The sequence below is a fragment of the Panulirus ornatus genome, chromosome 20 (assembly GCF_036320965.1).
Source record: "Panulirus ornatus isolate Po-2019 chromosome 20, ASM3632096v1, whole genome shotgun sequence".
Classification (NCBI taxonomy): Eukaryota; Metazoa; Arthropoda; class Malacostraca; order Decapoda; family Palinuridae; genus Panulirus; species Panulirus ornatus.
In genome coordinates, this window is record NC_092243.1 from 64,831,722 (window position 1) to 64,850,933 (window position 19,212).

Here is a 19,212-nt window from a genome sequence, read left to right on the forward strand (position 1 = left end):
AATAGCAAATATCTCGGAGGATTTGACTGAAGGTTCATGCCCCCTCTCCCCCAAGAAAAAAAAAAGAATCGTTCGATTGTAATTCATACGAATGGAATAGAAAATGCTCATAAAGAATGGATAAGAACCTTGCTCTTAATCAACGTGAAGACTCCATTTCATATTTGATGATAATCGACCTTTAGACAGATGAGAGAACCGTAAAAACAAAAGCTGTTTAAATCTACGCTTACACAAGATTATATGATGGAGTAACATTTCCTGCGGTAGCACAGCTTCACTAACATATACACATGAGAACGAACCATCGACCTTGGGTCAATGTGACGAATGAACCTTCTCTGCAGCGAAATCGCTTCAGCATCGTCTGAGAACAAGCCATCGTCCTTAGGGGGCCAGTGACTGAACGACTTCGCATACACACCATGTAGTCAGAACACCACGACCTGATTCATGGAGTTCGGATGTTAGCTTTCGAGGAGTACCTTTTACAGGCAGTCACTTTACGAGGGATTTACGCTACCATGATGGGCACCAGCTTTGATTTGAAAGGCTTAGGTGGGTCGAGGGTGGTGTGTTGGAGCATAGGCGAGACAGCAGAGGAGTGATAGACTGTTGGGGAACGGGGGGAAAGAGGGACAGTGTTGGAGGGTGGAGAGACAGTGTGGTGGAGCGAGATGTTGGTTGAAAGGAAGACAATGGGAGGAAGTGGGAGACTGTAGAACGAGAGACAGGTAGACTGGAAGACGTTGGTAGTAAGAGATAGTAAAGCAGGAAGAGATGATGATAGGGCGAAGGTAAGGTGAGTACTTACTGGAGAAAAAGAGACAGTAATGGAATACTGGAGACAGTGTTGGCGTAAGGCTGACAGTAGTGGGGTAAGAGAGACAGTCATGGGATGGAGGAGACAGTGATGGGTTTAAAGAGACAGAGGTAAAGTATAAGAGACTCTGGTGTGATATTGGTGACAGTAGTGGGGTAGAAGAGACTGTGGGGGGGGGGGGGGTTAGAAGAGACAGTTGTCGGTTAGAAGAGGCTGTGGTGTGATAGAAGGGACGGTGAGGGGTTGAGAAGATGGTAGTACAGCAGAGGAGACAGTCGTGGTGTATGAAAGACTGTGGTGAGTTAGAGAAGACAGTATTTGGGTAGCAGAAACATTAGTATGGAAGAGACGGTGGTGGGGTAGAAGAGACGGTGATTGGGTAGGAGAGACAGTAATGGCGTAGAAGAGACGGTGGTGAGGTAGAGGGGACGGTGTTGGAATAGAAGGGAAAGTGATGGGGTAAGAGAGACAGTGATGGGGTAGGAGAGACAGTGATTGGGTGTGAGAAACAGTCATGGGGTAGGAGAGACGGTGGTGGGGTAGAAGGGACGGCGGCGGAATGGTAGGAAAACAGATGGACTGGTCGACGTGGAAACAAGCGACCAGTCGCCCGCATGATATGGATTTTTAATGACACACGGCTGTATTGTAGGCTGGGCGGCGGGCGGCGGTACAGCTGTGTCGTTCTGTGGGTGGTGGCAGCCCGGCTGTGTCGCACAGTGGGCGGTGGCCTGCTGTAGACTGTGTCGTCTAGTGGGCGATGGTTTGGCTGTGTCTTACGGTTGGTTATGGTTCCTGCTGTGTCACACAAAGGCCTGCATCCCATCTGTGTTAGAAGGGGTCGGTGGCCTGGCTGTGTCGCCCAGTGGGCCACAACTCGCATGTATCATACAGTAGGCGGCTCGCGTGGTCCGTCAGCCACACATGGTGCCTGGGGACCGCTCTGGCACTAGACACCATGACTGCCTAGTTGTTCCTCTTTCCCCGTCACATTCTGTATGAATCAACCCTGTACATCCCCTACATTCCTGTCCTGTAGCGCTCAGGATGCAGGCCACGTCCACCAGGTCGGAAAGTATGATGATGTCGGATGCATGGCTGGGTTGGGTCAGCGCAGGACAGTTTGAGGAGCAAGTGGTTAGTGTCTTCACCACCCAAGTTCCACCTTGAACGTCAAGGGTCTTGTGATATGTTGAACCCGTGTTTATGACGTTGGAGGGTAAGGTGGTGTCCAGAGCGGAGACGACGGCCTAACTCGAACAGGCTCTTGGGGGCGTCATTTAGGGTCTGGCGACTCAAAGTTCAAGCCTGGGGTGCGAGTCCCGGGTGTTCGATGCTTGTGTTATCTGCATTTGTTTTGCTAGTGACTTGTATGTATAGGTTGATGAAGTTTGAAGCTGAGGTAAGCTTTCTACATCGTCCCTGGGGGGGGGTTGGTAGTGTGGATTAACCCGAGTGGAAGAGGATCTAATGCTGTTGCAGAGAACGGATTGCCGAGCGTATTGAAATAAGGCTGTCCTGGATAATTGCAGGTTGAATGCTTGTGATGGCTAGGCAGCCGGTGATTGTTCTAAGCGCTCTGTTGTGTGTGGTTTGCAGTCTTGTTATAATTGCTTTTGAGAGGATGGATAACTGTGCAGATGAAGCGTATTTTGCGGTCGAGTGAATTGTTTCTTAGAAGATACTAACAGGTGCTTGTACCTGTCTAATAGTGATGCCGGTAAGTGTTTCGAGGACAGGTTGTTTGATCATAGCCTTTGTGCTGGAATTTGTATTGGGAGTGAATGTTATTTGTGTCTTATGTGATACCCGGTCTGGTTGAAGGTCTTTTCAAACTTCTCCATCGTGTCCATATGCATGGTAATTGCTGTATCACATATTAGACTCTGAAATTTCCGTGTTACTATGTGTGAAGATGAGATTTAGTAATGATGGTATACAGGTCACTCTGATCGTAGTATAATTCATCGTCATGCTGGTGTAGGAAATTATCTTGTATACATCTGTCTCTCCATGACTAGCTGTTATCATGGGTGTCCATTTAACTTACTCCCAGTGTCTCGTAACTGAAATCCTCTTAGCTCTTGACCAGATCTGAGAGGTGGGTATTTTACTACTTCTTGTGCCGTCCTGACTGTTTCGTCTCCGTCATGATTGTATATTCCTACAGATTCCTTTGAGGATTTATGTATTACGAACACCACTGTGCATTGCTTTCATCAGTCATTCTTCCCATCATGGATTGTTTGAATGGGCCATGTGACTCTGTGTACCCGAAACATAGACTCTGTGCAAAGATGACACTGGTAGGTTACAATCCATTGAGATGTGAGTAGGTTAAACGACGAAATGAAAATACCACTGAGGAAGGTACAGTTAAAGTGAAGGCGATGGATAATAGATTTGACCGTGACGAAGAAAGAGTTGGATGAGAGCACGTCGAACAAGGACCTCCAAAGCTAGACGATAAGCTTAATTGTCTTTGAAAGATCTGTAAGCTTTTCTAATCTTCTTACATGAACCGATGACTTTCTGATCTCTCCCACTATCACAAACAGCCTCGTTAGGACCCAGTGGTCTATTGCTGTTTGAATGCGGTTATATTCAGTTGAGACAGATAAGTAGAAGACTACTCAGAAGGACATAATGAAGGTAAGGTGGCAGGGAAGCGTCCATAATAGGAACTATAGAGATCAGTGTAATGGAGGTGATGAAAGAACAGAGGTTAGATGAAATAACATCGAGACCAGAGAACCAGGAGGACTGGATAACGATAAAATGGAATCCAAAACCTTGTCCCTGGCCAGGAAACAAATGAGGGCGTCTACCATTATAAATCCGGAACGTAACCTCATTAAATCATCCCCCCCCCCACCTGTCTTTTGCATATTCATACTCCGTCTCCCTCACCTGGGTAGACTACACACGATCGTGCACACAGCCGACCCAACCCGTCTTGTCTTGGCCCCTATGTATCAAGTGATCGATGAACTCCCACTGCTCCTGCCGCTATGGGAACGTTTCCTTATTTTCATATTGATGACGGGTCTGAAACCGTCATCAATTCACGCAAAAGGATTTAGACATCCAAGGGAAGAGGAGGAGGAGGAGGATGAGGAGGAGCGGAGATGTGGGTTTCCTCCTAGAATGGTTAAGTTCTCTCCATGAGGCAGACGGGCGGAAGGAAGATAGGGGAAGGGAAGCGTCTGTCGCGGGGGGAATAAAATGGAAAAGCCTCCCTGGTGGTGATGGGGGCTGGAGGGGACATCTGATCAAGTTTCTGGTCCGGTCCGTCCACTAAATACTAAAGAAAACGACCACGAGCGTTTTTCTTCCGAAGCAGAATCAACCAGAAGTGGTTCTCAAGAAATGGAAGCAACTGTGTCTTCTTCACTCTTGAAGGTTATCGTCCCCTCAAACTTGCATGTTCCAGCAGCAACTTTATTCCAGCTCGTGAGGTCGAGGAGTGTCTCTTTATGTTTTACGACAGTGTTGCTCCTGTGCTGGGGGGGGAGCAGCATACTGCCACGGTCGTAGACGTCTGACAACACACGCATTATACCGCCACGGTCGTAAGAACGTCTAACCACACGCACACACACACACATTTTTCCCCCAGCTGAACTTCGTCCGACGCTTCTGAGATCCCGAGCCAAACGACTTGTACCGCTGTCCCAAGTGTGTGTACACTGACGTGTTGGTGTTATTTCTTCCCATGGAAAGAGCTCCTGTATCCTCTTTCCAGTCGGATGTTCCAGTCACGCCGTTGCCCAGGACTGATCTGCGCGCCGTGCGTGATGAATTTGTTTCCTCTCAGATAATACAGTGGGTTAATTTCGTTTCTCCCCGTTGACAATCCCCACTCGCTGATTTAATGCTTCTCCGAGGCATCCACCTTCCCCAAATTCAATTTACACTTAAACCTCCGCGAACGGCCATGATATACTTTCCTCTCCCAGAAATACCTAACCTTTTCTAGAAGTGATATATATATATATATATATATATATATATATATATATATATATATATATATATATATATATATATATATATATATATATGTGTGTGTGTGTGTGTGTGTGTGTGTGTGTGTGTGTTTGTGTGTCTTTTATTTTTTATTGTACTTTGTCGCTGTCTCCCGCGTTAGCGAGGTAGCGCAAGGAAATAGACGAAAGAATTGCCCAACCCATCCACATACGCATGTATATATATATATATATATACATATATATATATATATATATATATATATATATATATATATATATATATATATATATATATATATATATATATATATATATATCTTACGTGTTTCGATGTTCGCATAAAGTTGAGCTTTTACAAATTTTTTTCTCCTATAGCTCGCACTTCATAAGTGCTCACATAAATCACTTGACTATTTCCAGCTTTTCGTGTAGTGAAGATGTAAGAACTCAAAAAAAAAAAGAAGTCAAAGCTATGAGTAATGTCATGCAGAACAGAACTAGCACTTATACTGCAAGTAACTTAGTGCTCTTAAAGCTTAATCACTATATCACTAGTAAATGAGAAATATTTTTCACTAGTAACTTAAAGAAGAAAAGCCTTGAGAGCTTATGTAGAAATCTCGGTGAGGACTTACAACTTTGCTTGTAATAACTCCGCGAAAACTCACAACTTGTCTTGACTGAACGCTTTTGCATCTCCATAACTCTGGAAACTCCTAACTCCACTTGTCATAATGTATCGCTCAGGTGACTACCAACTTTACAAGCAGAAACGGAACGTTTGAAAAGACCTCGCATATTTTTTTTTCCTTAAGCGTCAGCTTGCCTATCCCCACCCCACCCAGTTGGTTTAACAGCCCCAACTTTTCGTTCCATTATCTTACGTTACATAGTGAGGATGAAAAGTACTTACGTCTTTGTGCCACTCGACATCCCGGGCGGGAGGGTTGCAGGCGATCTCGCACTCGAAGTAAACGTCCTCGCCCTCCGTGATGGGTCGCCCTCCAAGGTTGGCCCCGAGGCGGAGTTTCACCCGCGGCGCGACTGTATGGAGGGGAAGACAGAGATGAACCCATTAGCGGAAGACAGAGATGAACCCGATTAGCGGAAGACAGCTTGAAGACGGGTTGGGTGGGTAACTGGAGGGGGTAACCTTTTAAAAGACACAGACACACAATGTTTGACACATTTCCTTTCGTCGACCTCCCCAGCTTGGTCATGCATGATTCCATTCTGGACCCTTACTCTTCGTTCTTCTGATTAACGCACCATCCACGCACGCCTCTCACCGCGTCCTCCTATCTAACGAGATGTCGACACAGATCCACAGTGACCATCAAGGTTGCTTATTTACCCTTATTTATCCCTCAGCCTTTAATTGATTTGCTGTACGTCACCACCGTGACAGGATGTTGGTTCTGAGAGAAATCCCTCCCCAAAAAATGAGTCACCTCTTCAGTTCTTTCAGTGAAAGCCCAGGGAGGAGAGAAATCCATAGATTGATTGGTGGTATGGATTGATGTAGAGAGATACTGATTACTTCATGGCGTTCATGAAGCGAATAAATGGTCTGTGGTCGAAACTGGAACTCTCCTTCCCTCTACACACACACACACACACACACACACACACACACACACACAGAGTCAGGTATCACATGCATGATGGAGAGAGAGAGAGAGAGAGAGAGAGAGAGAGAGAGAGAGAGAGAGAGAGAGAGAGAGAGAGAGAGAGAGAGAGATGGTAATTCGGTTCAAATGAATACAAATCGAATATATGAAATTTGCAAACATTATCACCTAGTCATCGTCACCATCAGCGGTAAAATACATTTTGGGGAATACAAAGTGCCGGGGAATTTGCAGATAAGTCAATTATTCTACTGATAGTGGCAGAGAGAGAGAGAGAGAGAGAGAGAGAGAGAGAGAGAGAGAGAGAGAGAGAGAGAGAGAGAGAATTTTCTTGGTGAGGCGTCCCTCCATTCATAATGTTAGTTTGGCATCCTATTCTCTCTCTCTCTCTCTCTCTCTCTCTCTCTCTCTCTCTCTCTCTCTCTCTCTCTCTCTCTCTCTCTCTCTCTCTCCCTCTCTCTCTCTCTCTCTCTCTCTCTCTCTCTCTCTCTCTCTCTCTCTCTCTCTCTCTCTCTCTCTCTCTCTCTCTCTCCATTCTCTCTTTTTCTTTTCTCTCTTCATCTGCCCCTAGACACCAAGTACCTCTTCAACCCAGCCAACTGTGCTGGGCCGCCTTTTCTCTCCTCTCCCGACTTGGTATCTTACTCTGAAAATGACCTCTTGATTAAAGCCAATCACGTCCACGTCTGAGGGCCACTAATGAGGCCTAATGCACCGGCTTTAATATTAAGCAGTGGGACTCCGTTCCCGTCTCCAGCCAAGGACACACAGTTCAGATTGAAGCACCGAAGGGAGGAGGTGTCTGACATTGCAGTGCTGACATGGCGTCTTAACACGTAATTATCCAGTTATTTTGCACTTCTCAGTAGAAGTCAGTAGGTCTGTCTGCTGCTTCACTTAACACAGGACCATCGTCCAGTCTGTACGAACCCGTCTCTCTCAGAATTCCTCCATTAAGGCTAGAGTTGTATTCTGAATGTGCGGACGATACGTTCGTATACATAGTATATGACCCAGAGATCAAGACACTAATACATGTGGACTCTAATGATGCTGGAAGACTTGAGATTCACAAAACTCCTCTCTGAGCATATTTGCTGTGTACAGATCCTGTCTCCACCGAAAATCCCGGGACATATATTCACTGAGGGCGTGAATGGGCTTTGAAATTATCTCGTACACCTGAAGAGGGTGTTCAGGTTTTTTACTGCCGGTGGTTATATAACTTGTTGGTTATCGTTGGCACTGCTGTGTATGGGATGGGTCGTTAATGAGTATAGAATGTGCTGCTACCTGTACTTTACTTGTGTCATAAGGGTTAGAGCAGAGGTGGGCATTAATCTAGCCATGCTCTTTCATGGTGGCAAAGGACACCATTCGCCAGGGTTAGGCCTACATAGAACAGTCCCAGATATATTGAAATAACAAGGCACATAACCATCAACTTCACAGTTAGGATAAAACATCATAGTTCACTGCTTTTCTTGGACACATCCATTCCACATACCAATAGTACATGAACCACCACACGGTTTACTTACACTCACAACACGACTGGGATTCAATTACCTTCCCTGTTGTGCCACACTTATTCGAAGTTATCTCCACCAAAGACACTTGTAGACAGAATCTATCATGTTTCTTCCAACTAGTCACTCTTCCATTTATAAATGAGAGTTTGTAGTACCCTTTCTTCTCAAGCTAATGGTACCCACCTCCTTATGAAATTACAGATATTATCAAGGGCATTTCTGAAATATTCAACGCACCAAACACGTTAACAGATGATGCCAAACACGTTAGCTACATTTAAAACTTATAACCCACTCCCCAGGGAGCTCATGTCTGTGATATCATTGATAGAATTTCATGTCTTGATTGTAATGTCAGATATATTGGTGGCACTACCAGGCACTTTGGTCAACGAATACCTGTAAGACAGACCAGGTCATGACAAGACCCACCTCGCTCTTTGATCACGGAACATTCTCATCACTAAAGCCATGAATTACTTTCTGATAACTTTTCAGTAATAGCTCAGAGCAATAGTGAATTGGACACAAGAATACTAGAATCCTTATACATTAAATAGTGCAATGCCGAGCTAAATTTAGTGTCACTGCTGTACCATCGAACACTTAAGATAACCCTTAATTACATTGTCCAACTTAGTAACGCAACGTTTTCTATTATTGATATTCTTTTTCGTGGTTGTGTTTTCATAGTATTTATGTATATTTTCATACGGATAAATATCAGTTTGTTAGTTTTATTAAGTAGTTGTAAGGAATATTAAGTTACTTTTCTTTCTACCATATATTCATACTTCATTTCAGACATGTTAAAGGCTCCCATTGATTTCCTGGAAAAAAAAAAGAAGTTCATATAAATGAGTCATTTTTAGGATAGACACGATGAAGGATGGTATATTCTTAGGGAACCCTTGGAGAACATGTTGTCTGGTTCTTTGTTTGGGCAAAAGGCCTCTCATCTGCCAAGGTCTTTAAGCATAGTCCTCGTCCCCTTTAACTTTATCATGAGTTCCTAGCTGTTCCATGTTTGACTCAAGTTCTTCCTGGTTCTCTGTCATCCCTGTTTGGCTTCTCTCTGAACGGCTTCTTCGGAGGCCGTCAGAGTCCCAAGAAGCTACAACTACCAACCAGGAAAAAATGATCTTTCAACACTTTCTTCATGTGTTCAGGATGATTCTCTCTCTCTCTCTCTCTCTCTCTCTCTCTCTCTCTCTCTCTCTCTCTCTCTCTCTCTCTCTCTCTCTCTCTCTCTCTCTCTCTCTCTCTGTATATATATATATATATATATATATATATATATATATATATATATATATATATATATATATATATATATATATATATATACACACACACAAGCTGCAGGATTCTGCCTGCATGAGAAGGGCTTGGGAAATTGTATCGCCTTAACCTTTCACCAGAGAATAGCGTAGGGAGAAAAAGTGTCTGGTGACAAATATTGGAAAACCTCTCATACTCACGGATTAGGAAACATTCAGCAAGCTGTTCACATACTATGTTAGACTAACGGTAGAATGTGCTTCTCAGGTGTAGCCACCACACTTAAATATGCGCAAATAACCATTCAAGAAGATCCAGAGTAAGGCGAGAAAAAGTTGGCATCAGTAGAGGCCTTAGGTTTGTCCACTGTGGAAGCAAGAAAAGTAAGGGGTGATCTGATCACAACTATCAGCTTTCTAAATCAATTTCATCACGTCGACGGTGAACAGTTCTGCGAATGGTGCGAGGTATAGAACAACCAGAAGTCATCACATGAAATCTAAGGAGAAACCTGTTAGAAAAGATGTATTAAGTACTTGTGGTGTATGAATATGGACAGGATCCGAATGTTAACACATTATATGATAGTTAAGAAAGTTCAGGTGACGGAGCCTCATGAACGCAAGCTCCCTTCAGGTACAGTAGAGACGATTACACACACGGTGGAATAGAAGGAGGCACACGAGGCACCCACTAGACCCACACAAGATTCACAGACCATTGAAATGATAAGCGCTCGGACGCCACTGCAGAAGCACTGGCGATGTATAGATCTCCCTCAGTGGAGGAAACTTTTAACAAATGTCGGAAGGACCGAAGGTAGCACCAGAGTTTTAGACAGGCATAGACGTGGCTTTCGACAGCAGCCATAATGGGCTGACGTGCATAGACACAACAGAAAATGATTACGAAACAGATATAGATATTCTTCCCAAGGCTCAAACCAGCAAGCAGGAAGACATCGGTGATTCAAAGGAAAAAGAAATTTTCCGTGACGAATTTGTTGAATCTCCGTGAGTGAGCGCCAAAAAAAATATACTACAGTAAAAGAAGGGTGAGGTGGAGGGATCACGTATCCTTGAACTGCCAGAGGTCCTTTGATGTTGTCCTCCACAGGTGAGTGATGACGCAGCCGGACGTTCAAACTGGGGTCAGAGGAGGGTCACTGAAAATAGTCTGACAGATACGTAACTGGAAGGGAACGGGTAATACATGTCAAGGGGGACCTTCCTCACGGATGGATGAGGGTGATTTGTGAGGTCCGTCAGGGTACAGTCTCAGGGCCACTACTGTTTCTGAACTTTGTCTATGGTTTGTCAGACGAGGCGGAATGACACGAGAGTATATTTTTTGATGAAGTAAAATCCTGAAAGTATTGCAAAGTAAGAGAAAGAGACTGCGAGATGCTGCTACGAGACGTAGAGAAGATGCAGATGGGGTTGGAAATGTGGCTAATGAGATTTCGTCCAGGCGAAATGCAAAGCAACGAAGATGGAAGGGCGTCTAAACGGATCAGATGGTGAACACCATATCCTGGTGAGCAAATTACGAGAGTCGTATTGTGAAAGGAACCTCAGATGTTGACATCATGGCAAACTCGTCAGCAAAACATCACCTGCGAATGGTTCGTGAATGAGGTGAAACTCAGTCTTCCTCTTCGTCAAATCTGCCTTCAAGTAGTGCATGGTGAGATGTGTTCGACTGTCACACACAGCCTCGATAGGACCCAGTGGTCTGGTGCTGTTTGAATCCCATTTGTACTCCTGTGTATCTCTCTGTTTGCACAACGTACATGCAACCGGACAAAGCTGGTATATACCTCAAGGTTCTCGTGCCTTCAAGCCTCCTCGAAGAGCCATGTGTATATATATCCACTAGAAACGGTCGAGAGGAATTGAGCAAGAGGGTAACCTTATGGGATTAACTAAGAAGAAAGATGGGAAGCCCTGCATCTGCTTACGCTATTAAGAAAAGGGAAGATAAAGCGAGATTCGATGACCCAGGAGCGTAGGTAGTGTCTGGAGGGTTGTAGGACACGAAGACACGGATGGAAATTATGCAAGAGAGTTGTGGACCCGTGAAACAAAAGAAGCAAACAGGAAGTAAACGTGACTGCCTTTTGGAAATTCAAAAACAAATATGATGAAAATGCGAAGATAGATAGGACGTCATAATAGATAGATGATAACGCATACGCACATGGACATGGCTATTGCAGACAACATGTATTAATTTCAGAGGTTGTATGATAGCTGGAAATGTTCAAGAGATGGGGCCCAACGAGTCTAAAACTCCCTTCCAGTACGGTGCAAGTAGGTAATTGCACACACATGCACACGCACACCCAGTGGAGTATTCAATTACGCTTGATGTACATCGAGGATAGAGAAAGGTAAAAACAAAGATTGTACATGGAGCAATAAAACATGCACGTCATGGAGATGGAAATAGTACTCATAATGATAGATTGTAATCATAAAGAGATACGCCGGAGAAGTTTGAATCTTCATGGTGGTGGGGAGTCATGGAGACACTAATGTATATATATACATAGGAAAATTCCCGGTATTAACATGTCAGCGCACATGCTACCTCGCCATGCCAGGAAATGATACAATTGCATCCACGTTCACGGATAAAGGAATCTTCAACATTCGTCCTTCATAAGACCAAACATAGAATATGCCCCTTATGTTTGGTCACCGAATCAATCAAAAAAAAAAAAAAGCGTAGAGAGCTATTAGGAGAAGGTCCAGAGAACAACTAGCAAAGATGCTACCATGATTATGATAGCTAAGTTATAGGGAAAGGCTAGAGGCCTTAATATGTACACCGTAGAAGAAGAGAGGGCGATGACTTGATCACAGCCTTTGAAGTTTTTTAAACTAGACTGATGAGGAGGACAGCGAAGAGCTCTTCGGAAGATGTAGGGTTATAACGAAACGAGGACATTACACGAAATATGACAAGGAACTTGTTAAACGAGATTTAAAGAAGTTCTTGTATCATACGAGTGTGGTAGACGAGTGGTATGTCCTGAGAGAGGACATGGTCAATGAAGGGAGCATACAGAGGTTTAAAACTCACTACCCGTACAGTACAGGTAGGTAATCACTAATAGGTAATTACACACACACACACACACACACACACACACACACACACACACACACACACACACACACACACACACACACACACCCGTACGTGAAATGAACAGGATATCGACACAAACTGAGAGTCATTAAACCTCCTGTCATCCTTAGGTAAACACCCAGGTAGCGAACACCAAGGTGATCAGCTTAGGTAGTAGCAGACCACCTCTCATGACCGTCTCTCATGACCACCTCTCATGACCTTCTCTCATGACTGTCTCTCATGACCGTCTCTCATGACCGTCTCTCATGATCGTCTCTCATGACCGCCTCTCATGACTGTCTCTCATGACAGTCTCTCATGATCGTTTCTCATGATCGTCTCTCATGACCGTCTCTCATGATCGTTTCTCATGACCACCTTTCATGACCTTCTCTCATGATCGTCTCTCATGACCGCCTTTCATGACCGCCTCTCATGACCGTCTCTCATGATCGTCTCTCATGAACGTCTCTCATGACCGTCTCTCATGACCGTCTCTCACGACCGCTTCTCATGACTCATCGGACCTTTTTAAGTAGATCACCCTTTGTCATCAGTAATAATGGCCTTATCTATTCAAAAAAAGAGAGAGAGAGAGAGAATGTCCCTTGCTCATTGCATCGTCAGATCTGCCACTATCACACGTCCAGCCTCGGTGAAGAGGAGTTGCATCTGTGTTGCACACTGTCCTGGAGGCTGGCAGACCCCTGGCGTTCCAGCTTACAAGACGTGCTGTTGACCGCACTGAACAGACGTACGTCCAGACCTACACATCTTCGTCCCCCTTTTAAGGAAGTGTCCTTGCACCGGGAAATGATTCCGTGTGTGTAAATGGCGTTGATAGAAACTCCCACTCCACTTTTTTTTTTGTATATAAGCCCTTAATAGAATCCTCTTATTGACTGACCCCTTATATAATACTTCCCTAATACCCCTGGTGGAAATCTCTCTGATTCTCGCTAATTGAAGAGGGGGGTCCCCCTAAATCCGACACCCACGACCCCCCTCCCTATCCAATCCCTTCTACCCAACCCCCGAGAGGAGATGCCTCACATCCCCTATCCCTCTCCGCCTTTGTGATGAGTGGTACTTACAGTGAACCTGGAGGACGGTGGAGGTATGGACTCCCTGGCCGGAGATGTTGGGGTTGTGGGCCCGACAGGTGAGCTTGGCGCCGTGGTCCCCCGCCTCGGGCGTTAGGCTCAGGTGGGAAGACGTGGTCTCGCCCATCACACGCGACTGTTGAGGGAGAGGGAAGAGAAACAAGAGTGACGTGGTGGTGGCTGTCAGTCAGTCAGGCTTTGGGGCCTCCCCTAAGGAGGCTGAGAGAGAGAGAGAGAGAGAGAGAGAGAGAGAGAGAGAGAGAGAGAGAGAGAGAGAGAGAGAGAGAGAGAGAGAGGCGCCTGCTGTTTAGAATGGCTGAAGGCAACGAGGTGGACAAACAAGCTCGTTACTCGCGGTGAACGTTGTGGCCGCGATGGGAGGGGGCAGATCGATGCCAGCGCTTGGGTAAAAGATGGCCTTTTACCGCGTCGTGCTGATGTGTTGGCAGCGTATGACGAGGCCTCGAGCCTCTACGTCATTCAGTTTGGGAAAGAAGGGGTCATAAGGTCAAGTCCCGGCTGTTGGAGGTTTGTATGTTCTCTGAAGGTGCGCGTTCATATGCATTTAGTTCGTGTATATATATATATATATATATATATATATATATATATATATATATATATATATATATATATATATATATATATATATCCAATCATTTGGGGAAATACTGATTTGATTCCATTCTCGTTGTTGCGTAAAGGTTCGTTAATGGCATAATTGTATTCAAATGAAATTTGACAATTAAGAGGAGGTTAGGAATACCGATTCATTACCAGATATTCGAAATATGTGAAGCGATCTGGACATTCCCGTAGGAGAACTATTTTCTGAGTAAAAGTTCCACATTTTCTGTAGTTTTACTAGAAACTTTGAGATTGAGTAAATCAGCCTTCTAGTGCTGCCCCAACGCGTCGATGTGTGCGTGCTTTGGAGGTGAGACGGAAGGGAGAGAGAGAGAGAGAGAGAGAGAGAGAGAGAGAGAGAGAGAGAGAGAGAGAGAGAGAGAGAGAGAGAGAGAGAATAAATTTACGTGACTGAAAGTTGGTTTCTCCTCCTGGAGGAGGCGTGACAGGGGATAAGGAAAGAGAGACGTCAGCAGCACAATGGCGCCTCGTACTGACTGATTGACTGACTAAGATAGAAGTCGTGTCGTACAGTGATGCAGGCATTACCACCGTCACGTTGTGTTCATATAGCTTGGTGACCGCAAGGAACAGGGTCTTATTATTCACTGGGTAACTTGCCCACGTCCTGGTCTCTATATACTAGTACCTCAGTTAAATCACCGCTGGACTGGATGGCTGTTATCCCTGTGGTTCACTGTGACTCTATACTTCAAGTGAATCAGATGCCCTGCTATGTTGAGGATGGACGTACTACACTGCATCCCTGGAAATACGATAATTTTCTTCGCACGACCTAATTACCTATACTCTCTCTTGTTACACATGGTATTTCAGTCTTGTGGTACAAAACCGGGGATCACTGTAACAGATCCATGTATCTTCTAGGTACTGTATTACAGACACAGGAAGTACAACGCTGCAAATGTGTATCGAAAAGTCTTTACCCTTTTCGTGTATATGATTCACGTCAATTTTTTCGTGGTCGTATAATGTTGATTCAGTTACACGTTCACACAGCACAGAGACTAAGAGAGATATGTATGACGAGTTCCTGATTAATGCTGTGCGAGTAAGAACACAGACATTAGATAGTAGCTTTCGATAGTTAGCGTCTCATCGTAACCCAGATGGCCCTTTGACTTTGGCGGAGTTTTGAGTGACGGTAACTCACACTGACCGTAAGTAATGAGTTGCATGACTGTCAAATGAGTGCAGCTCACTCTGAGGTTTAAGCGTGCAGCTCATCGTAGATTCAAACGTGGGAAACTTAGGCATAAAGGTTTAACCATAGTTGACATCATCGGGGTATGTACTCTTAACGCAGTAAAGAAACGTGTCTGACTGATAGCAGACTCTCGATTAAGGATGAATTTAACATAGATTTAGTCACCGTAAAATCGCCATTGACTCGAACATGAGGAAATCACCATACAGAGGAATACAAAGGAGTACATAGGAATTAAAACAGCAACAGACCATTGGGTCCTGTCGAGGCTGTTTGTGATCAGTGGAAGGTATCCGAAACAGAACAGAGAGGTAGAAGTGAGAAGGTACACAGAGAAATCACAGAGAATAACCTGCAAATTGTCATAGTGATCAAGGAGGCACAGATAATGAAAGTCGTGGACTTGAGTTGAAATATGTATCAAGCCTAATCTTAAGTGTATTTAGAGTACTGCTTTCAACCACTCTACTTCGCAGATCCTATTGAAGAGAAAAAGTACCTCGCCTCATTCGAGGTTTAGATGCAAACATGGTAGAATTATCCGCAGACTTAACACGTTCAACTTACCGTAGACTTGAACACGTTCAACTTACCGTAGACTTAAGCATGATGGACTTGCCCGCTTGAGTCTTCTCCCAGGAGACGACGGCAGATGGGTAGGCCCCGGTGGCCACACACTCCAGTCTCGTCGGGCGACCCTCGACCAGCGGGTTGTCTGGCGACTTAACCACCACAGCCGACGGCCTCACTGTAGTAGAGGGAGAGAGGGAGGGAGAGAGTGGGTGTGGGGCTCTAGCCTGGACATCAACAGCCACCGTCTAAGAGACGCGCGACTAAACATACCATCCTAAGCTGCCCGTTGATCCCGAACTGCACTTGTGAGAGGCAAACACCGCGAGCGAGAAGCCACCACCGTCAGGCGAGGCTGTAGCGTCGTCATCGAACGGAAAGGAAATACAGTGTGTTGCAGGACCCTCACGCCCCAGATGGACCCACCCACCTTACCTTTTTTTTTTTGCCCCTCCTCAAGAACGCACTTCCCCGAAGCTGCCGGAACCCCAGAAAGGAGAACCAATTTGCCAAACTCGGAAACTCAAGGGGGACTACAAAAGGGATGAATTTCATTAACTAACTTCATACAGTCACCCTTGGGTGGTGTGGTGGGGAAGGGGGGAGGGAATGACTGGAAAGTGAGGGGTATCGTACGTAGTTCGTCCCATGTCAGTTCCTTTAGCATATATGACTCGGGTACCTGACCATCTCCACGTCAGAGGCAGATATACCTGAGCCACGTCACAGGATTCAGGTAATCGCACCAAACACGTACACACACAGGTCAGTATTAATGTGCTGTGGATAAGTGGTAAGTGTTCATAGAATCCTGTACATCGGAATATATATATATATATATATATATATATATATATATATATATATATATATATATATATATATATATATATATATATATGAAATACAGAAAGGCTTTCTGTCAAGAAAGAAAAATCTGTGAAGCGTAGATTCTGTTGTTCTCTGGCTTGAGTCGACCGCGCAGAGCTTGGGAGTGGACACATGAAAATCCTGAAGCATGACCTCTCATGTAAGGCTAATGACCTCTTTCCCTAACCTCCCCTTCGTTCTCCCCTCGCCAGAACCCCTCACGTGACCCCTCGGGGTAATTGCTCTCCTGTGAAGTTCAAGTGAGTACAATTTCCCTCAGATTCCCTGAAGTAAATTTCTCTTCATTAATGCGGGCTGCTGCTACCCACCTGGGTGTCATTTGTATCTACATAACGCTCTTCTAAGCTCCCTTCCCTAGCCTGTCTCTCCTGTAGCGTCTCCCCGTCTCTCTCTCTCTCTCTCTCTCTCTCTCTCTCTCTCTCTCTCTCTCTCTCTCTCTCTCTCTCTCTCTCTCTCTCTCTCTCTCTCTCTCTCTCTCTCTCTCTCTCTCTCTCTCTCTCTCTCTACATCCCTTGTAATAGCGTCTCTTGTCTCGTTCTGGCACGAGCCCTTTATTATTCCTACTTGATTATGAATATTTAGTGTCTCCCACCTTATTTCACATTCTGTGTCTCTTTTTATAAACCATCTCTCTCTCTCTCTCTCTCTCTCTCTCTCTCTCTCTCTCTCTCTCTCTCTCTCTCTCTCTCTCTCTCTCTCTCTCTCGAGTCTCCTCTTTTGTCTCCTCCTTGCCTTCTAATCTTTTCTCCCATATTTCTTTCCTTGACTCTCATCTTTAAGACTTTTTTCCTTTCCATTCCCCCTCGTACACACCTTCTGACATTTTCTCTCTCTTTCTCCCTGATTTTCGTGTAGTGTCTCTCCGTTTTCGTCTCCAGATTCTGAGCCATTTTTTTTTTCTTCGGCCGCCCCTAACTGTCTCCTTAAGCCCCCTCCTGACTCATCCCTTCCTGCCTCCCGATGCCCGAGGTTCCCTTTGTATAACCTTGACTCCTTGATCCTTCCCTCTGGTTCGTTCCTCCTGCCTTTCCCCATTACGTTCCCCCTGACTCTCCGCAGACGTTCCCCTCTGACATCCTGACGAACCTCCTGAATCTCGAAGACCCCCCCTAGGACTTCGCCTCCTGAATCTGGTATAGTCCCCAGGACTTCTCTATAGACCCCTAGTGTACTTATTCATTCCCTAGACATTAATTCATGGGGGGGTCTTCCCTCACGAAAGCCTTTTCATCTTTCATCCATCGCGTCCAGTGACCCAGGGGTGCGCTCATGACCTATGATTTATGCTTGTTATGCATGTGAAGGTTAGGTGAAGCTGGGGGTAGACACTGACATCCTGACGGAGGCGGTGAGAGGACAGGCCCTGTAAGGAGGTGACGGGGCGTGTCAGAGAGGAAAGCGACACCTGACGCAGGTGTTGGGGAGTGAAAGCTAGGCATATCAAGACTGTAAGGGGGGATACACACACAGCTTAAGACAGGGAAGGGACACCACCTCGAAGATGGTAAGAGGAAAGGATGCACAAGACATGTCTGGGGACACGTCCTTAGGAGAAGGTGATAGAGAGTGGAGAACACAGACTGCTCAAGACAACGAGGAGAGAGGCCAAAGGTGGATGATAGTGGTAGACGAGAGGAAGAGAAGCACGAGGGGTTCTCTTCCACGTAAAGATGATGAGGCGAGTCATGGGAGAGAGAGAGGAAGGACGCGTCAGAGTATAGGTGTTGAGGAGACTAATCATGAGGGGAGAAAAAATGAGGGATGCAGTCCATTGGAGGATCACACACACACACACACACACACACACACACACACACACACACACACACACACATCGATGAGAAAGATGGGGTGAGGGGGGGGCACTGAGGAAGGAAGACACGACCGGGACACTCACGGTAGACGTCGAGGGAGATGGTGGTGGAGAGCGCCTCCGTGATGTTATTGTTGGAAGCTTTACAGGTGAGGTTGGCTCGGGCGTAGTCCCTGGAGAGGGCAGGGATGGTCAGCTCTGTCCTCACGTGCCTGACGGTCATGCCCACCTCGTTTGTCATGAGCCCCACGCTGGCATCTTGTGAGGTGAGGAGGGCGCCATCTTCTCCAAGCACCAGGCTGCGGTTGGCCAGTAGGTGTGATCCTCTCCACCACGATACCTTAGGCGGTGGCCGGCCTGTCGGGGAATTAGAGGAAGAGAGGCACAGGTTTCACTACTCGGTTATACAGTCGGCTTCAAAAACCTGTTGACAGACATTACCTACAGATGCGTCGTTATTTTGTAACCTAGAGCCTGTTGCCACTCACAAACATTACTAACAGATGCATCATATTTCCCCACTTCACTCCTTACCTTTTATTGTCTTTAGGCTATTTCGTATTGCATTTGAGGTCTGTTCTCG

At 45.5% G+C, this 19,212-nt stretch overlaps 1 protein-coding gene across 1 annotated transcript in view; it reads right to left on the bottom strand.

Moving 5' to 3' along the window:
- Positions 1-19,212, bottom strand: part of LOC139756069 (protein turtle homolog B-like) — a 176,203-nt gene that overhangs the window by 46,311 nt on the left and 110,680 nt on the right. Inside the window, 4 exon segments of the mRNA XM_071675081.1 lie at positions 5,729-5,859; positions 13,492-13,636; positions 15,949-16,103; positions 18,714-18,986. Of these exon segments, the coding sequence (XP_071531182.1) occupies positions 5,729-5,859; positions 13,492-13,636; positions 15,949-16,103; positions 18,714-18,986 (704 nt within the window).